General features: G+C 37.8%; 1 protein-coding gene across 8 annotated transcripts in view; it reads right to left on the bottom strand.

The window, feature by feature from the left end:
- The window catches only part of LOC139741368 (neurobeachin-like), a 238,455-nt gene that overhangs the window by 65,649 nt on the left and 148,198 nt on the right, over nt 1-24,608 (bottom strand). For all 8 annotated transcript variants that reach the window (XM_071651947.1, XM_071651948.1, XM_071651950.1 and 5 more), the window contains exons 6-12: nt 15,967-16,085; nt 10,942-11,068; nt 4,295-4,414; nt 3,438-3,584; nt 1,944-2,141; nt 734-888; nt 407-515 (exon numbers count right to left, since the gene is read on the bottom strand). In XM_071651947.1, coding sequence (XP_071508048.1) covers nt 407-515; nt 734-888; nt 1,944-2,141; nt 3,438-3,584; nt 4,295-4,414; nt 10,942-11,068; nt 15,967-16,085 — 975 coding nt within the window. The remainder of the gene's footprint in view (nt 1-406; nt 516-733; nt 889-1,943; nt 2,142-3,437; nt 3,585-4,294; nt 4,415-10,941; nt 11,069-15,966; nt 16,086-24,608) is intronic.

Below are 24,608 nucleotides of genomic sequence, written 5' to 3'. Positions count from 1 at the left end.
AGAAGGTATCAAACCCCACAATTTAGACAACTACATCATTCTCTCACTGATCAGTGAATCAATTTCTCCATATCAGGTCGCACAATGCCCTACAATGCTGTGTATATTACATACTCTACAAATGTTGTATATAAATCCTCGGAAATCATTTATTCACAGGGCTATGTTTCTTTACATCTTTTAATTGACAACCCCATTTATTTCTTGTCTATTAAGTTTAATATTCATTAGTTTTGTTTTCATCTCCTCATCCTACTTCATGTAGTTTTTCTCCAGCCAGTCCACACAGATCCATCCATGTCTTCCAACTCTGTCCAGCCTTCCAGCATTCTCTGTACTATTTCATTCACACATCTGTCCATCTTCTTATCCCTCCTTCAATCAATCAAGGAAGACTCTTGCTCACCTTCTGGAGGATGTATCCTAGGATGATGAAACCCCGTCCATGGACCATTTGTTGCTGGGTTGACATGGACCCCTTCAGAAGGTCGCAAAGCAACCCAAGCAGAAGTGGACTGCCAAGGAAAATGGAATAACAAGAATCAATGTGAGAGTCAGAAGGCCAGGGCATCCTTGCATTTTCTTACTGTTACCATGGCAGCTGCGCTAGTTATGTATTACTGTGATCACAAAATTCTTTCTATACAAATATCAAATATGTCACTGTAAACTATATCAAGCAAAGTGCAACTGTATAGTTATTTCCTGGTACAGAGGTCTGTCTGCTCCTTACCAGACTGATGATCCGTTCTCCCCTTCAAGCCTGGATGTTGCGCCCTGCTCCAGGTGATTAAAATCCAGCTGTGTGAAGATGGGGAAGAGCATGTGGATCCCTCCAATTGAGTGCAAGGTGCTGTGGATGGAGTGGGTCACAATGGCTCGCACATCCTGGGAGACAGAGGTTGAAGGTCAAGCAACATACTGGTCAATGGTCATGGAAAGCTATGGATGATTTGGAATGACCTACTCCTTATTTCATTGCAGTCATATTGCACCTGAAGTCAGTATTTCTTTCCCCTTGTCTTACTGTTTGTGATGATAAGGGTATCTTGATAAAAGGAAAAGCCTTACATCTTTATGAACTGTAAAACCAGAAGTTTTTGAAGATTTGCAAAATGAATATGCATGCGAAACTTCATGTCTACACTATATGCACTGAACGCAGTGGCAATTTGTGAAAATTTCTTCAAATTGTCTTCAACAGGTTGAGTGACTTGATCCTGCACTCTAACAGATTTCACATGTTTGTCTTCTATTCATGAGGACCCACAATTAAGTTGACACACCTCTTTGAAATAATTTTCTTGCAAATATCTAGACTCCCTTTTGTAACTAATCATGAACAAAACAAGAGCATTGAAAGTTGGTAGAAACTGGTGTATGAATGCACTCTGAATCTCTACTGATAGAATGCTTTAGTGATTCACTTCTTGTAAATCATGTATGCTGTCCATGGAGAATTTTATCTACCAAAGATGATAAAGTATTTTACTTTGACAATCATGAGATAATGAATTCAGCACACATATGTTGGCATATAACTCTTAACCACGTATATAAATTTTAGTGCCACTAATCTAAACATTAATACAAAAAGACATTAAAAATATAATAAACTAGAACAACTGAGCAACATCTCTTATCCAGTTTGAGTGGTTTGTGGGCGTATTCTATACACATTCACTGAGATGATCTTGCTGTATGTAGTATTATGTACCTGTCTTTCAAAAGTCATGGAAGAAGAAAAAGATTAAGGACTAACTTCTCCACATTATTTTAGGGCTAAACACAAATCAATGCTTACATCACTTAATGATAAGAAATGAGGCTCACTGGCATATTCGGGCATCATATTAAGTGGACCTGAATTCCATTATTATATCATGATTTTTTTTTTTCTCTCCCTCCTTTTCTAAAGTAAAATTTTACTAGAATATCCTCACCTGAACCATGAGGGCGTGAGGTGAGTGTACAAAGAAAGATGGATTTCCCTTTGGTGAAGACTCCAAGCACAGCTGAGACTCAGTGGCAGCCGGGTTGTAGAGGAAAACGATGCTACTGGTCAGCTTGCCATCATACAACACCTTCTTGTACTGGTCTGGCAAGCTGACATCACTCTCTGATGGAAATTTGAAGTGACTCTTTTGGGAGGGGGAAGCGGGATAAGGATCAAAAAATAAAGAATGAGATCAGAAATGATGAAATGGTGTGCAACTGAAGGACAAGCTTTGCCGACTCTTACAGTGTAATTTACTTGAATCTCCTTTTACAATAATACATATTGCATGACTTTTGTCATTCTCCAAAGCAGCATCTACGACATGCCAATCCATATTAGGCAAGTCTTTTAAAGATATCTGAATCACAGATTGGTTCTTGGAATTAATCCTTCATAGCATGGTAATCATGCAACAATGTTTCATTCATGACAATATGAGCATTGCATAATAAGTAGCATTACTTAAAGAGTAAAATTTCTGTTTTGAGCAGAGTTAAAAACTTAGAATTCTGGAATAGAAAAAAAAGAAAACTGAAGAGAACATCCACAATTTTCAGAGTTAAACCTCAGAGTTATCTGTTACAAAAATTGATTCTTGAATGCTGTTAAACATATAGTAAAACTGTGAGGGTTTACAAAAGAGGTGTACATTATATTTTGTGTTGTGTTATATACATCCTTTTAGCAGTGCTATAGTCCTATACTCTTATATCATGCCAACTTTTGTTGTTCCATGCATACATGGATGTACCCTGTGATCAATTTCATTCATAAACAATGATAATATTCAGTTATATTTTGGAGCAAATTGTCCTGTCATGATTGAAACCAGTGAAAATATGAATTATTTTACTGTTATTAGTTATAAACAAAAAAATACAATTTATTTTTTACACTTAAAACCAGTGCATAACTCTTTGTGATAACTCCTTGACTATTTAGCTTAGTAGTGTCACGGTATGAACAGGGTCTCTTTCACTAATGCTTGAAGCTACTATTGAGCAAACTCTCAACATTCATCCAGAAAGACTGCCATTGAGTACATTTAATTTTTGATGTATGATGGATTCTTGGAATTATGTGTTTCAATCATGCTGTAGAAACTACACGCAATCCATTTGCTCAGAATTTTTTTGTCAACAAATGATACAAGTAGGGGTTGAGCTGAACATTCCTTGACTGAAACACTACAGCCTTAGCCAATGAAAACATTTGCCTCTGTGTAGTTCTAAAATTTGACAACAAACAAAACAGCTTCTCAAAAAATTATCCTGACGGAAAATTTTAATTTCTGACTTATGACAATCTTTGTCAGCAATAAAACATCATGATCAAAATGTACCAATCATAGATGTTGTTCAATTTTGTCAGTTCTACTCTCTTGCAGTCATGTCCAACAAGTGGTAATGAAAAGTTTGCCACGCCCCTTCCTCCTTACCCTGTAGTTTGGCCCTAGGAGATACATTCCATGGATACACTGAGGTGAGACAGCCTCACTGAAGAGGTAGACAGATGACAGCTGGCCACTGAACGTCCGCTCCTTGTCAGCCGTGGGTGCAGAGCCCAAGAAACACTTGTCATATGGCTGCGGGCAAAACAAGTTGACATTTCATTTGCTCACATCATCCTCGCTGATATTGCAACCTCATTTATTATTGAGAACATTTTCTAACTTCTGATATGCAAATTAAATCTTCAATGACATCGCAGAGTAGTTGATTAGAATCATATAAATCATATCATATCATATATTGTGAAGAAAAAAAATCATGACGCACTACTCTGATTAGTTAAGGAAGATAGTTGACACTTTATGCTGATAATTGCATGACTAGTAAAAAAAACCCAACAACACAGTGTTATTCTTTTGTGAAGAGATCTAGAAATGGCAAATTGGGCAGTATGGATACACACCATTACACTAGTATACCACAGTGCAGTTTCATTGTTGTTTGGTAGTGGTTGTAAAATCCAAATACTGACATATTACAGGCTTTTGTGAGGCTCCTAATGAGACAAATGTCGTATCAATCTTTCTGTGTTCTACAACAGTAATACTGAACGGTCAACACTGTGACAAAAGCCAAAACAAAACAAATCAGGATAGGACAATGCTTCAGCAAAGCAACATACCTGGTGGTAAAAAAAAAATAATAATCTGACATAAAATACTGAATTGACAAGTTTGTCTTTCACAGTAAATACTAAACTGTAATTTCATCACCTTTTGCCACCCTAGAAAATGTTCAATTATGTAAATCCTGGAAGAGAAGGAGGTTTGGTGTTGATACTTACATCACTTGTGTTGACGTACCACTGCATCTCCCCAGAAGACACCAGCTGACCATTCACATAGCACTTGATCTCACTTGTCCTCCAACGGTTGTACACATGCACCACTGTCACCATGTACCACTGAAACCAAGAAGTAGCACTCCCAGTGAAAACCTATGCCTTGACAATGTTACACTCACTCTTTAAAAGATTATGTGCAAAGTGTGTGAAGTGTGAAATTCCACGCCTCTGTCCATTTAAAACAAACAATATAAAAACAGCAAATATGCTATGAGCCTTTATTGAGGGATTCACAGGATGATATGTGACATCTAAGCCCGATCAAAGAAATATTGACTTCAATTTCAGGGGGAAAAAAGGGCAGTGGGCAAAACAGTGGCTATAGCACTGAGATTGAAAAATGAGGCAGGAAGAGGGAAAAGAAAAACTATATGACACAGTTACACAGAAATGAATTGGCTATGCAAGTTTATTGCAGGAAGAAAAATCCATTTATTGTGGGAAATTTCTTCCAACAATGAAAAAACAAACAAAACAAAACTGAAATGTAAATTTGTTTTTGCCCTGTCCACCCAAACTGCATTCATGGGACATTTCATGTTGAAGTAGTGGTTGGCAATGACACTTTGACAAAGTACAGTGACCTTTGACTTTCACCATTCATTACTATCATTGCTTAAGTAAATGAAATGTCCACTAACTTCTACCCTTAAATTATATCCCCAAAAATGGAAATTCTTCGCTGAAGTTAGAGCTGAAAAAATGCTGTAAAAAAACAACTGACAAGTGACCATTGGCCTTGGCATTGCAGAATTTTGGTAAAACCTAATCAGTGCATCCAGACGTCATGTACTGTATACGCCATAGGCCCCTACATATAGCAAATCAAATTTTTCACAAATTGGGACTTCCCGACAATTTCACAAGTGGTTAAATTTGCAGTTGTGGAGTACAGGACAGAACAGAGAAATACATGCATGCACGTCAATTTCATGTCGGGATGAGAGTTAATTCTTTTTTTTTAATTTGCGAATAGCACCCAACTTGCAAAATTTGCGAAAATAAAAACCTCGCCAAATATCTGGCGTATATAGTAGTATGTATTCTTGGGCCACGGACCAAGGAAAATTCATTTAATGTTCTTGTTTCATTAGATAGCGATAACAAAATCTGAGACAGACAGATGGATAACCAAGCAGACAGATGGATAATCCAAAATACACATGATTATTCCAGCATCCTTTGGGGCAGAGGCATGAAAAATGTATGATTTGTGTAAGGGCCATGGTGACTTGTTTGTTTGTTTTTGTTTTTTCTCTCTTTCTTTTTTGGTTACAGATGATATCAACCCAAGATCATACTAACTCAAGATAACCCTACTTATCAGAGCTTTCCTCTTGCCATAGGTTCTATTCCATATTTCATTTCACAACTGATGTACATTGGAAAAAATGCATACATAGATGGGCAAAGAAAATTGTATGTTGTGATAAATTTCTTTGCTACCAAAAGTGAGGGAAAATGTCATATTTTCACAGGTTAGGCAAGGAAACTGCAAGAAATGCATCATTAGGAATAATGTATTAGCAAGCACTAAAGCATGATAGCAGTCCTCCACTGCTGAACGGCAGTTACTTACTAATATCTGCTCATGTCTCACAACCTCAGAACCTCAAAAGTAACATTAAACCTCTGCTTCTCCCTCTTTTCCCCTAACCCCCATCCCCCTAGCACCTCCAATTCATTCATTCTGACTATTTTTAACAGCCCAGACGTAACTGGAGATTTTAATAACGTGACCGCTTTGCTTTGTGGCACTCTCCTACTCAGGCAATTAGTATCAATTCCAATGCAATGACTTCCCCTCGAAATTCCACCAGGGAGAGCTCTGCTAGAGCAGGTACTATCACTTCAAAGGAATTCTATGTGACAAAGACCTTGCTTGGGAATACCCCAAATACCCCCTCCTCAAACCTTTTGAACCTAACTTCTTTTCCTATATTTCTATGCTTTTCCCAAGCATCCACATTCTATGAAATCTACATTCTGTACATCTCAAGTCACATGAAATATCCTCAAACCCAATTTCAATGCATGCGATCCTTTTAAAGGATTAAACTTTTTCCATAGTGCATCTTTCACCTATCCAAGACAAATTTTAGAATATATGGGCTAAAGTTATGACCAGTAGATTCATGACTGTAATCACTATATCCCTTCTTGTATAGATTTTTTGAATATTCTTCATACAGCCATTCAAAACCAAGCAAAAGCATGATGATCAATATCTGGACTTCAAGCGTATAACCTTGAATGTTTGTAGAAATGAATACTAGCTAAAGACAAGTTATTACATTCAACAGCTGCTACTAGATACGGAAGATACTTTGCTTCACCCTGCCTGATGAATACTGTAACTGTTGACATCCTCTGCAATTACTCTACACACAGTCACACATAAAGCGTATATTGTGTCACTTTCGCAAAATGCTTGACGATCATTACACTCTATGTAATTACATGTACTCTGCATTCATGTCTCCAACAAATCCCAAGAGATAGCTTTCATACCGTATCGATGCATCATGTGATTCCACTTCTAGCAAGGATTACAGTTACCTGGGACAAACATGCAGCTTGCCAATTAGTTTGACTTTTCATAGCAACAACCAAAGAATGCAAGGTGTGTGTAAAAAAAAAAACAAAAACACACACGCAAACACACACTCCCGCAAAAAAAAAGAAGAATGGTATTCAGCAAGTGGCAAAATGGTTAGTGGGATGAAACATCTCTAGTTAGGTTTACATTAGGAGACTTGCATATGACCGGAAAGAAAAGATCATCTTTCTTCTCCTCAATTTTTTTTTCTTTTTTGGTCAGAGATGATGTGTCTGATTGATGCGATCTGCTAACTATAACTTTGTAGTCATTCACACAATTCCCAGGAGGTATTAACAACAAAACACCTCATTAGGATTCCAACTCTTTGAAAAGACTGTAATAGGATTGTGTAATTATGAAAAACAAAGATCCCCCATTTTGCGCTTTATGTATGGGCAGATTACAATCACTCTCAACCCATTGAGCCTCACAATCCACATGTCTTTGGTGTGGTACTGCATCTCTTTATAAAAAATTGACATATTTTGCTGCTTATTGTTAGCATTTCATAAGGTAGAGTACAATACCATTTTTCATTTCAGCAGTTTGTTGTTCTTACAAAATTGTTTTGGTTGCAGAATTTTCCAGAGAATCTCAACTGTTAAATCAATAACTGATTCTTAAATGGGCAACACACCTTACAAGATTGAAGTTATTGTCTCTCTCTCATGTTGCCATATTTTAGCAAATTTCTTTCCTATTTTGTACAGATTCAATGAATTTAACCACTTCATCTAATCTTCATGCAGTAAAAATAAGAGTTGCCAATTTGATGATGACACAATGATTGTTCAGCAGCAAAGTTCTTTACGTTCTCTAGGCTTCAACAGGTTGACAAAGGAGACAGAGTAATAACAAACAATATTGGTTTAATTGACTGGTAACACTGGACTTGAAATCAGGAACTTCATGATTGCAGGCCAGATACAATACTGACTGAACAAGCTTGATGCTGTCATTATACCTTATTGAAAACATTGAAGACATGAAGAACAAATTCCAACCTGGTTCTTCTTTCCTCAAATACACTTCCTCTTTTTCTGTTTAATGGCTAGAGATTTGCTAGTACTTCTCTGGCCTAATCTATTTCAAATGCTTATATTATTAAACAAAATGATGTCAGCTGAGTACACTTTACCAGAAAATCTCTCCTTTTCTCAACGAACTGCTTGTTCCCACGTAAACTAAGGTTAATAACTGGTAAGAAATCAAATTTCTTTTTGGATGCACTAGAATAATGCCCATAATAGTATTAAACACATAGTCCAGCCATCCTATACTTTTAGCACACTAGATGCATATGTGTGGTATTTTAACAACAAACGTAATATTCAAACCAATCATCACAAGACACTGTAGGTATGCAGGGCAGGATGAAAAAAAAAACTAAACAAACTAAAGAAACTTGCTGTAAAGGAGGCAGAATAATGAAACTGACACAATGGCTCAATTTCTCCACAGGGTGATGGACATAAAGTGTTGCGACTGTACAATATCCTACTTGAAGAAGATATCTATTTTTCACTTTTCACTAGATGCAGAAATCTGTTTATTACCATCAATTATCACTAAAGCTCACTGCATCCATCATACTGAAAGGTATTCATAAATTATGCAAGTGCCGTATGTCTGCTGTTTCTGATATCAGTTCATCTCCTAGCTCACCAGGATTCCGTTTACAGTGCGCGGCTCGGCCATGGCCGAGCCCGCCTTCATTTCAGTGTAAACGCGCAAAAGGCCAAATGCGGAGCCAAAATTGGCCGCGCATTTGGCCACGCTCTGGAGGTGGTCTCGGCCGAGCCCGGCCTTTTTTCAGTGTAAACGCAAACCGGGCCAAATGCGCGGCCAATTTTAGTCTGGCTTCCAAACCCTCTGCCCATACATTTCGTTATTCAGGATATTAACCCCCTCAACGTCGAAAACTAGTATAGTTTAAGGTGGTTTTGTCCTGCAAAGGATTTTTCCTTCGGCAAAGGCCTTTGACCGAACGGCGACTTTGTCGCCAAGGAATCCAGTTGGCAAAGGGTCTGAAAACCAGACTATACCAAATTGCGTTTGTTTACAAGCAGAGCCCCAGTACAACAAAATATTGCATGGTTTGAATTATAAGCGCGGCTGAGCCCGGCAGTGTAAACGGACAAAATTGCGGGGCTCGGCCCTGCAATTGAGGCTGGGCTCAGCCACGGCACGGCCCAGCCCCGCACTGTAAACGGGGTCCAGTTCAACTCCAGGATTTTCTAAAAATATCTGATTCATTTAAAGATAATATAAAGTTTTGGTACCTCAAAAGTTTCTCTGAATTTCCTTGTCTTAGTTTGTGTTTCAGGTTAAAGTACCTCTCATTTAACTAACACTGTGAGACTTACTTGCCCCAAAGTGCTCTCATGTCTTAGTAATCATGCAATAATGGTTTCGAACCAGAGCCGCCGCCGTATGGCGACGAGGTAGTACACGTATTATACGAAACCATTATTGCATGATAACTGCGACCAGCAGCAGCGTGCAGCCCCATACGCATAGCTAAATGGGGCTTCGCATTGTAGCATTCAGAATCATGACAGACTTAGTATTGCGGGTAAATATCAACTTAAAATCCAAAAATTTCTCCAATTTGAAGACTTACCAGTTAAGTTGAAGTATTGAAAACAGGCTTCAGGCAACGTTTGGTTTTGCCAATAGTCCCTTTCTGTTCGAATTGATGACTGAATGTGACTCAGTCGAGAGGACCTTGGGAGAGCTACACTGAATTGACGGCCAGCGCATGCGCACACAAACATCTTATCCATTCATGGATTTGAAATTTGTGCGCATGTGATGTGTGCGCATGCACTGGCCATAGTATTCAGTGTATGACTATTGGCAGAACCAAACGTTGCCCGAAGCCTGTTTTCAATACTTCAACTTAAGGGGTAAGTCTTCAAATTGAAGAAATTTTTGGATTTTAAGTTGATATTTACCCGTGATACTAAATCTGTCATGATCCTGAATGCTACAATGCGAAGCCCCATTACGCTATATGCGTATGGGGCTGCTGGTCGCTATGCATATGGGGCTGCTGGTCGCAGTTAATTGCATGATTACTAAGAAATGAGAGCAGTTTGGGGCGAGTAAGTCTCACAGTGTTAGTTATTATGAAAGGTACTTTAACCTGAAACACAAACTAAGACAAGGAAATTCAGGGAAACTTTTGAGGTACCAAAACTTTATATTATCTTTACAGGATACTTAGTTTTCCTGCAATGCCATATCATGCATATAATCTCTTACAGGTCGGTATGATATTCGCTCACACAAGAGGGAAGCATAATAATGTAAAGGAAGGGATACAACCATATTGCACCTGTTGAACAGGTACAATAAATTCTGGTGCTCCCAAACAATTTATCACCATTTGTAAAACATATACCTGACCGGATAAAGCAAACATTGAGCTGTTGGCATTATGACAGAGCCATAGTACACTGATTTCTGTAAGCCCAGGGTAGCATTTAATACTCAAGCTATATAGTGAGTTTACATATCTTTACTCAGATCTATGAAAGCTCCTGTGAAATTGCACCATTTAGTGACCATAACAGAGAGGTCACTGTCCTGACAAGTTGCTGCTTGTGTGTGAGTTAATAAAGGATGGGAATTTGGCAACGTTGCCTACAGTTAATGTACAGTGCCAAATTGAAAAACAAGAAAAAGAAAATGACAACTATTCCAGGAAAAAGAGGGGTGCTTTAGTATGGCCCCAGAGTAATCTATGAATATGGAAAAAAATGGTTATTGGGCAAAACATGTGAACAAATTTTATTGCTAAGAAATTTCATGATTAGCAATGATTTTCAAGCTGCAATTATCATGACACTAAAATATCTTCTCCCTGATCTGTCAATTTTGAGTGTCTCCCTTCAGTCATATTCACCCCCCCCCCCCCCAAAAAAAAAAAAAAAATTGCCTGGAGGCTTGATGCTCTGCAACCATGGTCCCAGCAACTCACCTTTCTTGGCTGGAAGTCATACTTGATGCAGTGCTGGAACCCTTTGCCTTTGACCTTAACAGAGGTCACGACCAGACATGAACCCATGAAGTGACCTGAGTAGCCAACGCCCTTGCTTGTCCTAAAGCTGAAATTTGGTTGCAAAGTTACAGAGAAAGAAACAACAACACATAATAAATGCATTGCAGTGATAAAAACATACCAGGCATACAGAAGATTGACGTTCATGTTCTACATAGGGTTAGTGGCACCTAACGCCCTTATCCTTCTCAACCAATGATATTTTGTAGATAAAGTAGTCTTTAAAACAAAGCAAGAAATAGTACCTGCCAGTAAAAGATAACAAAAAGGAGAAAAAATGTTATCTTATTGATGTTCACATGTGTATGCTCGGAATAATCTTTTTGTACTGTTTTTGTGTGTATGTGTGTATATGTGTGTGTGTTTTATGTCTGCATACATGCAAACATACACTGATATTTTTATAATGTGAGTGATAATGCACATCTAGTTTGAGTCATTAGCGGATGCTCATTTGAAATTGCCTGAAAAAGTAGAGATGGTTTTTGTTGCTGTTGTCATATCTAATGAAGATAGCTAAATTGAAGCAATATGTATTGTGAAAATATTTGAGCAGATCGAGGAAAGATCATAGTTAAAACAACACTGCACACATCAACACCTCATTAATCACTTAATTAGGTGAATACCTCCAAAAAAAAAAAATGGTCCAGGTCAAATGATTGTGATGTTGCATGCACTCAGCTAACTTAGTTGAGCAATACAACATAGGCTAGCTTCATTTTTCATGAATTTATCATTGAAAAATATCTATGATATCTTTCATATGCTAACCCATTTTTACTCAAAAAATTAACAAATGTGAAGTTTATATTTCATTGCTTTATTTAAAATGAATATGTATTCACATTGAAATTCTCATTTATTTTATAATATTGTATATATCTTTTATCAGAATATGCAAACAAACAACATTTTTGAAATAATTACAAAGAATGCTTCTTTGACAAGCATTTTGCAAGCTGCATGTGCCATCTGTAACACTTATTTCACATCCATTTCCCCAAGCCATCAATCAAAGCTTGCAACAAAAAAGGCAAAATAGAGGGAAGCTGGGATATCTGACCCTAACTGACAGTGGCAGGAGAAGACACCATGAGAGTCAATTGAATTATACAGCTAAAGATAGCATCCAGCAGGTAACATGAAGATACTATCCCAGACCTAGTTCTTCAGTCTCTTCTACTGAATAGTTTCTCAAAATCTTTTCAAGTCTTTGGGTGTTTTCTTTCCCTGCATATACATGTACTTGAGTGCAATGAAGCAACAGACTTGTTTAACAATTGGCACCTAGTATTTGGAAGTGATATCATGGTTCTCTGAGAGCTAATCACATATACTCTTGACAGCATTTTAGTGAAGGTGAGAGGCCACCTTCAGTGAAAATTAAGTTTCCAGTGACTTCATCTTTTTGCACATCCTTAAACTAATTGATAATGGGATACTCAGAAAAGGATAAAACATAGAAGAGTTACAAAGTATATAAAGAAGCTTGAAGAACCAGGAACAAAAAGCCTGCCAAAAATCAAAGGTTGACAAAACACAAACAATTCTAAGAACTGAAAGAATTGAAGGCTGACAAACAAGCAGAAATACTGTATAAGCTGTTATTTTTGCAAGGGTTTAATTTTTGTGAATTTCGCGAACCACAGTTAGACCGCGAATTTAACAACACGCGAAAATGTCACCATACGCTAAGGTAGAAGTGCGCTTATGTAGGCCTCTGTGTCAATTCGCGAAAACAACATCTTGCGAAAATGTCTGTGACCTCCTCATTCGCGAAAATATTTGTACGCGAAAATAACAGTGTATACAGTAATTATGGAGTTCAAGTATATCTTAGAATGCAAGGATTAAAGTAGTTCCAAAATTGTGAGAATTAAAGAGTTAATAAAAAGAATCTCTACATTTTCAGAACTTCTAAGGTCATGAGAATGAAAGTGTTATACACTTTCTTCATAGAAAGGCTCTACAAAGAGATGGATCTATACAACAACAAAAAATGGATAGAGCTCAGAAAATACAAGGATTCACAAACATTTAGATCTGCACATGACAATATCTTTCCCACAACAATTGGTCATAGTACCAATGCTTTGGAGGATCATACTTCTCGACTAAATGTGGAACACAAGTAGAATTCAAATAAGTTTGAACCATAGAGATGTATACTAATAGTATACTAGAGCGCGGACTGCGTGTGGCGCGTACACAGTGCTCGTGTGCCGAGATGAAGAGGCCGCGCGCCATCTTTGTCCGGGCAAAAACAAACATCGCGTCCGGGCAGCGCAGTAGTGGTGGACACGTGAATACGTATACACAAGCGCTCAAACACGTATTGGTTTTCAGCAAGAAGATGAGGGGGTCGGAGATGAGAGAAGGAAACAACTCAAAAATTTAAGTTGCTAGCAATCTCTTATTATGAGTGGTAATGAAAATGAAAATTAAACAAAATTTACTTTATTCTCCAAGAGGTAATACTTTCAAGCCGACCAACACGACCATGGTCCATGCAATACAAAGGGTTCTCTTGGTCTCTAGACAGCCGGGTGCCCCTTGTGATACAGTATACTGCGTCAATTTTTGTTTGTTTGTTTTTTTGCAATTATATTTTTTCTGTATGAGGGGACTGCATTCTATAGTCCTATCTTTGTATACGAGTGTTTCATTGAATATTTTTTTTTGGGGGGGGGTGGAAATGAAATAAATCATTTTTAAAAGTACGTGTAGGCATATTGGTTCCATGACATATTAAGTTCAAGCTCGAAATGCTAATGTTGAAGCTTACATAAACCCTAACCCAGATCATAACACATAACCCTAATCCTAATCCTCACCCTGCCTTTAACCAAAAGCCCAATCAGACCCATGATGCTAATTCTATTTTCAGAAAGATATGAATGCCGGAGCATAATATGTCCTGTCACCAGGCATATACGTATTCTAAGCTTTTCTCACACTATCACCATAGTAAAATTAACTGCTGGTATAGCAAAGGGTGGAGGAACGATTTTATTTTATTTAATTTATTTATTTTTTTATTTATTTGGGGGGGGGGGGGCTCAAAGGCCAAATAGGGCACTTAGAAAAGAGCACTTTTTAAACTTAAAAAGGGGAGTCTTTTTTATTTTGGAAATGGGGCAAATGCCCCCCCCCCCCCCCCGTTCCGCCGACCTTGATATAGTTATGTAGGCCTACTGTATTAGCTATCTACAGTAGCAATAGATCGAGAATGGCTGAGGGAGGGCGGAGTGCCCCCTGACGAATTTTGCAAGACCTTTTCTTTTCTTTTTCTTTTTCTTTTTTTGTCTTGAATCAATCTGTTTAACACACACTTTAAATGTAATTTTAGTTACTTGTGAAAGGAAACTCCGCTCCCCTTCTTTTCTCCTGTTTCTACATCCAAAAGCAGCACATGAACCAGGCATTTTGCAACGTAGATCTATGCTACTTTAAGTAGAATTTGCGAATTTAAGAACATTTTCGATTTCCAAACTCCGATGGAGACCTTGGCATAGATGCTAGCCTACTGCCGTTGCATCCCGTCGTCGATCTCCCTGCATGCTCCGCTAGCGCTAATACAGACTGTACGTTATCGGTACGGTCGCAAGTCGAAATTTGCCCGGACCAAAATGGCGAACGCCTCCTTCTATCGGTCACAGGGATTTTACGGAGTCCGCCCTCTAGTGTTCTTAGTATATATCTCTATGGTTTGAACACACCTACACCCCAGGATTAATAATGTGAGAGACATGAATGTCTATTCAAACAAGTTGCCCAATCTCCTTAGTGAAAATGTCTTTACTACCAATTGGCCACCACTGCTGCTTTCATAAGCAACTTGTTTCACTTCTAACAGTATCCAAATGCATTACAATGTGGCTAGAAGTAACTTAAAATCTTAAGTTTTATGCATGCAATACAAATGTATGTGTAATATAAAATCCTTGTCCTGTGTCTGGATTTGGAAAAGTATGTCACTTTCACATCCCTTTCACCTATAGGGACTGCCTTTGGTTCCCCCAAGGGGCTATACCTGAACAGTTTGAACAACTTTGTATTCCCTACCACTGAGAACAGATTTCTGCATGCCAAGTTTGCTGAAAATCTGATCATGCATTTTACTTCTTTAAGTGTAAGAATGTAATATGACTTAGCTGAATTGCTTCTGGATTCAGGAAAATGAGATCTTTGAAGTGTATCGAAAACTGGGCTCCAATGAATTTGGCCCCAAAAGGACCCATCCAAACCATTTGAATACATATGTATCCTCTATCCATAACAATGGTCCCTGCAAAGTTTGGGCAAAGTCTGATCATTGCCTCAAAAAAAAAAAGAATAATAATATTTGTCTCTTTCAAGTATCACAAAACAGTTCTTTTACCCACCAATAACTCAGTCACTCTTATCCCTACCATTCAGCACTGCTTACCTATAAATATTGGATCCAATTGATGTGATTGAGATGAATTCTTAAAATCCTATCAAAATAGAAACTCTAGTGTACTAGAAATAGGAAATTTGTGAGGCAATGACATCATTCTCAAGATTGTCTAATTTGCACATTTTACTGTGGCTAATATCCCTCTTTTCTGAATACAAAAAACTTCACAATTCCCAAATTTTAACATTGTTTAGGGTCAAATTTCAGTGAAAATGTCACTGTTCTATTTGTTTGCATTTAATGTACTGACTAATTTGTGTAAACTTGGATGTAGAACAGAATTTTACTCTGTGTACAAGACTAACTGCTATGATGTAAAGACTAACAATTAATGATGCTCACTTGCTCCACAGAGCGGCACAGAGTTATGATTGATGCATTCCACCATCCTATCAAGATGAAGGAGAACATTCTCAGTTCTAATGTTACAAATGACACGTCTCATTTATAACCAGTTTCAGTGGGAGGTCTCGCAGCAACAAGGATGTCACTCTCCTTACCAGTATAGGTACGGCTTGTCCCGCTCAATATTCGTGTTGACAGGCTCCACCCGAAACCAGGTAGAGAAAGTGAATCCGTTCTGGTATGGCCAGCGGGCGATGGGTGGCAATGCGATAGCCTGCACGGAGGGAAAAAAAAAAGGGGGAAGGGTGAGATAGAAGTAAAGATGGAGGGTTGGGGAACGGGAGGAAGGGAAAGCATGATATACATTCCTCAGGACCTGATCTTGTCACAACTACAAGCAGCTGCTACTGTTCATCGACTTTTGGGGAGGAAACTGTGGATGTTGCATGTTCCTCCTCCTTTTTCTTTTTTTACTGCCTTGAGTCGTTGTAGCTCCGTGGATAAGACTGCAGGCTCCCAATCTTGAGGTCAGTGTTCAAGTCCGCTGCCAGCAGTAACTATGCCCCTGGGCAAAGCAAGCTATCTTTATTGCCTAGTCCTGTGGAAGAGGCTTAAAGCCCTTGGTGTTGTGGTTGCTTGAGCAGAAGCATTGAAGTGCTTCCTCAGTGGCTGTGTTAAATAATTCACTGACAACAACTACAACAACAACAACAACAAAATGCCTCCCGCACCTGAATCCAAATATCTGTACAGACGCAATAAGTGTTGCTATTGATGTTTACATACTACAAATTCCATACACACATAAAAAAAACCCACTCATACACAGAGGCACACATATGAGTCCATGGTATTGTTCAATTATGTGATATAAAAACTCTACAAACGGCATCTTTATGTTTCAGATTTGCTTTTGATTTGTTACCCCCTATTTTTAATAATATATTGATTATCCCCAGTACTCACCCTGGACAAACATCATCTATATTTGTCAACTGTTTCCACTCTCAAGCGTAAGCTATTAGGATACAGCCTTTTTCTGCAATTGCTCCCCTTAGATTGTACCTTTAAATTATTTTTCTTTACTATCTATGTACGATGTAATCTGTATAAACTGATTGTCAATATTTTGTATTCATCAAGTTTATTCATTCTTCTTTAAAACAATCCTATGATTTGTACAAAAGAATAATGTATTTGTATATTACTTTTGTAACAAAACTGCAAAAATTAAATATCAATCAATCAACTGTATATTCACATTCAAAACCAATATGATAATCAAATGTAAATTCAAAATGGTTCGTACTTGATTCTGACTGTGTGTTGGACAAAAATGTTTGCTTTTCACATTAAATCTGACAATGCTTTGTTATAATCAAAGCTTACACATATAACAAACACAATTAGCAACAGATAAGTTATTCTGCATTTGACATAAAAAAAAATCTAATCTTGCATTAGTACCCTAGATGATAAGACACTGCAAAAGCTCGGGTGTGGATCATATATTCAAAATCAAAAGGTGCCAATACTTTCTCTTTCTCCATTCCCTACAGCACCCTTAATATTCCTCCACTCTAATCAATGACAAACGATTAGTTGACCTACTATATTCCAGCCATCCTATGTTGCACATTGTGTATAAATGTTAATTATGTGTTTGACTGAAGTAGGTCATATATACATCCAGAATAAGGACTACAGCCTTTAACACAAAACACTTTATTACTGTTGACACTTTAGTCTATAGACTAATATGTGTAAATTTCTTGTCAAACCTAAGAGATCAAGTAATGAAGAAAGAAGGAAAAAGAAGTAACACAATTAATCTATCAAATTGTATTGAGCTCTGCAAAAGCTCATATGTATGGATGTATACATACAATATCTGGTTATTCACAGCTTTTTAATTAATTGGTTTCACACATGTATGTTAAAGAAATCAAAATATTAAAACTTTCCTCAAAGACAGAATTATAACAATTTTAGTTTTACCAAGCATACTATTAGTGTCACAAGTAGGAGTAGTAGTAGTAGCAGCAGCAGCAGCAGTAGTAGTAGTAGTAGTAGTAGTAGTAGTAGTAGTAGTAGTAGTACTTACTAGTAGTAGTAGTAGTAGCAGCAGCAGCAGCAGCAGCAGCACAATAAGCTGCATATATACAGCTTTAGTCCCACTTCATTAAGTATTATCAATACATCAGTTGCAACCTACAAACCTACAAATCATTTTTTCCATGATCACCCAAGGCAACAACCAATCAGTTGAAAGCATTCTAATCACTTTAGTACAGATGTATTTAGAAACTGTCATTGTGTGTGTTGTAACTTAAATAACTGCACACCTTATATTGAATAGGATATTCAAGGAGTCATCATTTGTAAAAAGTTGCCTCAAAGAAAGTAACATCTAGGATGGTTGCCCTTTATATCAAATACAATAATATCATTGTATGCAATAAAACATTCCAGCAACAGACCGTTCTGCTAGTCACAGGTAATTTCTGTTGTCACTGTCTTTTCATCCAGACTTTCTCCCAGACTTCTTTTTCTAACATATCCATTGTTACTGAATAACAGACCTCCAAAACACAGAAGCTTATTGCTGATATCTGAGGCCTCAATGAGAACCTTAGACCAGCAACACCTATTATGAATCTCACAACTCCCCACTATCATTCCTGCTCAAATAAGATGTGCCGGCCGCATTTGATTTCTCTCTTGACAAAGCGGAATTTCGCCTCATGCCAAGGAGATGTTTAGAGAAACACACGCACATCCCCCCACACACACATCCCCCCCCCCCCCCCCCCACACACACACACAAATGATATAGGCATACACTGCAGATGACACAGTGGAGAATTTGCCTTCTATCAAACTGGGGTACAGGATGAGTGAAGATGTGAAAAAAAAGAAGAAGAAATGAACAGACAAGAATGAGTACCTAAAGCTCTGAAGTGTGATCGATAGCGAGACTGAAGGCCCATGCAATTAATGGGAAATCAGCGGCACTATAATGACAGCCCTGCCTTTAATGAGCCGCATAAAGTGTCTTATTGGGATGATTAAAAGAACATCAATCTATATCCCTCTTCGCTCTATGATAGGCTCTGCAAAGTACAATGGCAATAGAGCAAGCTTCATCTTGGATGCAACATACCATAAACTTACAGTGACAAGTGATAAGGTGGAAGGGCAGAAGTCCTTTTTCTCAAACACTCCTGAAAGTCCACCTGATTTTGTGAAGTGGTGGCACTTTGTATAGTGGCCTCTGCACGATTGGGTAGTAGTGAACAGAGTATTTCTTACCCAATTTGAATAGTGTACATCATTTAATGGTGAGCATGATACATAAATGTTACATATCTAACACATAAATGATACACCTACCTGAATCAAATACATAGCATGGTATGTCAATACAGCCACAACTCATCTTTCAGACATTTGTAAACACTGAAGTTGAACAACATCCTTCACAAAAACCCCAATTTTTCACAAAATGCTTCTAAGGAAAATGATGAATAAAAACATGCTTCTTTGCAACTGATCCCTGGGTTGCTCCTACAAAAGAACTTGAAAACTTCTCAAAATTTGTGCAGGTCATCTTACTATGTGTAGGTCTAATGGTGACCGGAAGTTTATCACTCCACAAATAGCCTGAAGAAAAGTTAGAGTCTTAGTGGAGTTGGCTTATCCATGATCGTTTTTCTCCCAAGCTAGCTGGACACTGTAGTGATTGGTGCGTCACTATTTGATGACAGAAATGGAATCCCGGGGTACCAAATGAAAATCAGCCATTTTGTTGAACTATTTATTTTTTAAAAAGGTTGTACCCTGGGTTGCCAAAAGGTGGAAATTATTTTGGTGTTGGAGCTAGCGGCGCTGGCCACTACACTGCAGTGCACTGAAGCACACGCTATTGCAAGCGCAGCGTGCCATGCATGCATCGCATAACATGCAGTGGCATGGGAGTGACTACGTACACGCACACACAGCGCATGCATTTTTCTGCAGCTGCTACTGTCCTCGAGTGGACGTGAGGTGGCGCTACACAATGCGGTAACCCGGGTTACTACGGTACCCCAGGGTAACGTGTGATGCATCATTTGAGCAGTTTGTGTAGTATATAGTGCCGGTGCAAGGGTTTGTACATGGCATGCATAAATGCATGTACATGTCTACTTTGTAGTGATGCAGCAAAATAATTGTACACAGCACATTCAACATGTGAAAGGCACATGGTCCCGGTGGTTTAGTCAAATACATACGTTGTGACCTATTTCCCCGAGTCCGAAGAAGTCCGATCTACTGTAGTCAGTGGTCCAATCACAGTTCGGCTCATGATTTGGCTGAGGGGGATGACAGCTTTAGCAAACTTCTTTTGTGATGTCATAATAAGAAGCACATATATGCACGCACCCTGGCATTACTACAGACTGCGTGATGCGCAGAGAAGACAACAAAGACAACGAAGGCAACGTTACCTAGCAACACCTATGCGCTTTACTCCTGATGACAGCTAAACTTCGGCAATCTTCGTATCAATGCTAACGGTGATCGGCAGTATCATCAACAGCGCCCTCTACACTACCGGGACTATGCGCCTTTAAAACATGAAACTAAGCGTTTTATCACCACTCAGCACCTCAGAGTTTCTTCAGAAATTATATTTACACCCATTTTAAAGACTTTCTGCATGAAACTATGAAAATGTCTACCCATTCAACCAAAAAGCCTACCTGATTATCAGCTAAATATAACATGCATTTGAGCCGTTATTCAGCCTATGTATCCAATAAAGCTGTACCCCATGATGCTTACTGTACCACTGTAACAAGCATGAAATTGTTGTGTGTACTACATTAGAATACAGAAATGAGAACTGAAGAGTTCCTCACGTTCCCTTCTTTGTTTCGAAAGCTTTCAGCATCACTCAGTTACATGTACCTTTAAAATTGACGGGCCTCTTTTTGTCTGGAAAACATGACATTTTGATCCCACATTTGTACATTGAACATTGTATCTGTCTACAACAGACATGAAAGCTAAGAATCTACACTCCAGCAAGCCAAATTCCCTACCACACCCTTTCAATCTATCCACAAGTGTGTGTGCATTGGAGAGGGGGGGGGGGGGGGGAGGGGGTTGTATAAATTGGGATGTTTATTGGGTTGTATGATTGGGAAGTGAGCGGGGACCCTAGAACTACATAGGGGGGGGGGGGGGGCAAGTAAGGGGGTTGGCAGGGAGGGCTTTTTTTCCTCTTTTTTTGTGTAGTTGCATGTAAATGTGTGTACAAATGTCAGCTGCATGTTGAATGTGTTTCAGGTTACGCACCAACTACTTTTTTTGTTGATCAATTATTGTTGATTGTATATTGTGTGCATACATTCAAGATGAATGTTTTGTCATATGAAATTATAGAAATCAAACAAAGATTATTGAAAAAAACAAAAGAATAGAATATCATATTCTAGAAGGTTTTGACCAACAGGAGAGAGAATGTTGCCGTAATTTATCGGACTGCAAATCTATCATGCTGCTGACAAAAGGTTATAAGTCTCAAAATGCAGCAGCAAGATATATTGGCTCCCAAAAATAGCTTTGTGACCCATAGGGTGGAGACAATGTGACAAATAGCTAAGAATCACAATCAATGTTTGAGCCAGTCTGATGGTAAAATTACAGAAACTTGACTTTCTGGCATTTACAGGTAGAGATCTCATATGTTTGATTTATCCTGGCAACTGACGTATTTGTTTTGTGTTTCTTTGGGAAAGGAGTTAAATTAATGCTAAAAACATTGCATATGCATTACAAATTGATGTCATGACATTGCTTTCAGAGTAATTATTTTAAAATGAGCAAAGGCTATCATAACATCTAACTTGTAAGAATCCACATTGCCATAACGTTACTAATCTTTGATTTCATATAACAAACTTACACAGTTATTTCTCTTTCTTTCACTGCTTTAATTTACAAAACTATTGTCATTAAGGATTAAAACTTCCTGTGACTTTACAGCATATCAGATATTCATTTGACTCTGTCAAGTTACATGATACTACTATGTTAAAATTTCAAGCATCTTTTCCACAAATACACTTTCCACTGTTATACGGTGTTCTCTCTCTCTCTCTCTCTCCTACATATGTTAGTGGAGATGAAGCAGGATGAGCAAATGGGATAGTAAGCCCTCAAATTATTCATTCGTGCGCATCTCTCAGGACAAGGAAACAGAAAACTCGTTCTAGATAATACCCTAGCCACACTCCACAGAGCCCCATACATCAACTCTTTATTGGTCAGAAGTGAAAGCACATCACACATGGTACAGAGTGTCTCTCTGACAAGGCTAGCCTTAAAGGGGAATCTACCCAAAGCTTTATGTGGATTCAGTGAATGCAGAAATATGAGCAGAACACATTAAAGTTTTAGGAAATTCTTGACTATCTGTTCAAGTTATACATAATTTTGGTTAGTTCCATGTGCCATCATTACTGGTTGAGATCACGATGTCACAATAATAGAACAATAACAGAAATTTTAAAAAGGCTCATATGTTTTCCTATTTCTAGCATAATGAAAAAGTACCTGACTTACATCCTTCAGAGGGCAGGGAAAATAATATCACTTTTATCACATGACAGCAACAGGTTGATCGAATTCATACTTATCTAACGAAAAAAAAAAAGTTGTTGTAATGTTATGTTGGATTTTCATTACATATTTTCTCTATCATTCCACTGCCGTGATATCGTGGATAGTTGTAGTTTTCATGCATAGCAAATGTGCATATATATCTAACCACATCTTTAAATATTCATAATTTTAAAGGGAATGTCCAATATCCTCAAACTTCACGAATGTGTTCTACTAATATTTTGGCATTTTGTTGGATCCATAAATATGTTTATGTTGAAGTCCCCTTTTAACCTAGAGTAACTGACCTATTATTGTATTTATTGATTTCATTTCAATATTCTTTTTATATTTGAATTGAATAAAACATGCCCATAGTTTAGAGATGTTTTCTACAACTTGAAATCTATATCTAAGTCCATTCCACATATTAATAGGAATTGGTTACTGCCAAACATTTTTCACTTTTGTTTCTCCTGCCCACACCTCTTGCTGCACTCCATAATCTGCTGTGTCCTGTCCTAGCTCTCAGTCAAAAAATTGAATTTATAAATTTGGCATCCAAGGAGAACTCCCAACAGTTGAACAAATAACAATGCCAGCATGATTTGATTTTTTTTCTCTCATTATACATGTACCATGGAAAGCTTTTCAGAATGCAGTCTTTTCATCCCAGGACGCAACCACCATTGCCTCTTGTAAGTCCTGCATGAATTCAATCTGAAGATTGCATTTACACTTCAGGGAAAACATTAACTTCTTACAATTCAAACCACTGACAAATTTCTGCACACAAGCATACCATCAATATACATGCTATTCATTTGTACTCTTGAAAAACACTCATAACACACCAACATACAATTTAAAGTGCACATTCAAACAAAAACAAACACATTTTTGTTTTATCTTGCTACACATATATGCAGGGTGCTAACCTATTAAAATGGTCCACCCATATGTATACCTACAAAAGAAAATGGGCAAATGATGCTGATCCCTAACAGTGATTTGTTCCACGTGACTAGCAACAGTTGGTAAACAGTATCAACCATACACATTGTGCCCTAGAAGTCAACGATGACTATACTTATGACGCTGAACATTTATTCATTTTTACCATTTATTGTGTTAATAGAAACTGTAAGACATTTGTTGACACTCTTTATGACAGTGCAGAATTCACATAAACCTCTTACATTAAAGTCCATCAGAACAGCATGTGGATGTGAGGGGCTTGAGATCTAAACAGCAAAAATACAACCTACTGCAAATCTATTCTCATTGGAATATATCCTTTAGAGATTTTTGTGCAGCAGATTCTATGATGTCATGGGCATTTTCTACCCAGAGACCAAATCATTAACATTACATTGTTGAGGACGAGTCCCAAGTATGCTCGGGCAAGGGTTTCTGGGAAATGTTGTAGCAAAATCAGCGCGACCTCAACGGGTTAAAACAGGAAACTCAATTGTCAAATGTGTCCTTATAAAACATTACTATCGGCAACAATCACATAACTTTCAAAATAAGATAGGGTAATGATGTCATCATCTCACAACTTTCTCATGGGTTTATATTTCAAAACATTACCACAATTATTTTTAATCCATAACTCAGCAATTACATTTCCCTTGCTCTTTAGAAAATAATTATCAATTTATCATACTCACAACTGTGGAGTATGATGTCATTAGAGCAAGTTCAGCAGCTCTTTTTTTTTTGCTACAGCAAGTTGAATGAAGATCTGTGAGATGAGTGAGAGACAGTTACATTATCATCTCATCTAATTTGCATATGTGACTGTCACCAATCCAGCTACTTTGAGAAGACATGTGGAACTTTCACTTTCACTCTTCACTTTATTTGATATCATTTTATCAGAATCAACTTGAGAATGGAGTGGACTTTGATTATTGTGAAGTTCAATGAAACTAATCAGCAAATATCTTTACCTGTATACCTGCACTATCATATTGACTTTCTTGTCATTTATCTAAATCTGACTGGGTAGATGGACTGATAAAAAAAAAAATAAAGATCTTATGAACTTAAAACAGTTTTATCTAATCTTTCTCCAACATATAAAGACAAAGGGATGATTCCTGCAGCAACCTTACCCTATGACTTGAGGGATTCAACAATC

The sequence above is a fragment of the Diadema antillarum genome, unplaced genomic scaffold, assembly GCF_040938485.1.
Source record: "Diadema antillarum isolate AM-2024a unplaced genomic scaffold, OU_Dant_1.0 seq00000924_RagTag, whole genome shotgun sequence".
Taxonomy (NCBI): Eukaryota; Metazoa; Echinodermata; class Echinoidea; order Diadematoida; family Diadematidae; genus Diadema; species Diadema antillarum.
The sequence above is the reverse complement of the archived record's forward strand: the minus strand, read 5'-3'. Positions and strand labels throughout refer to the sequence as shown.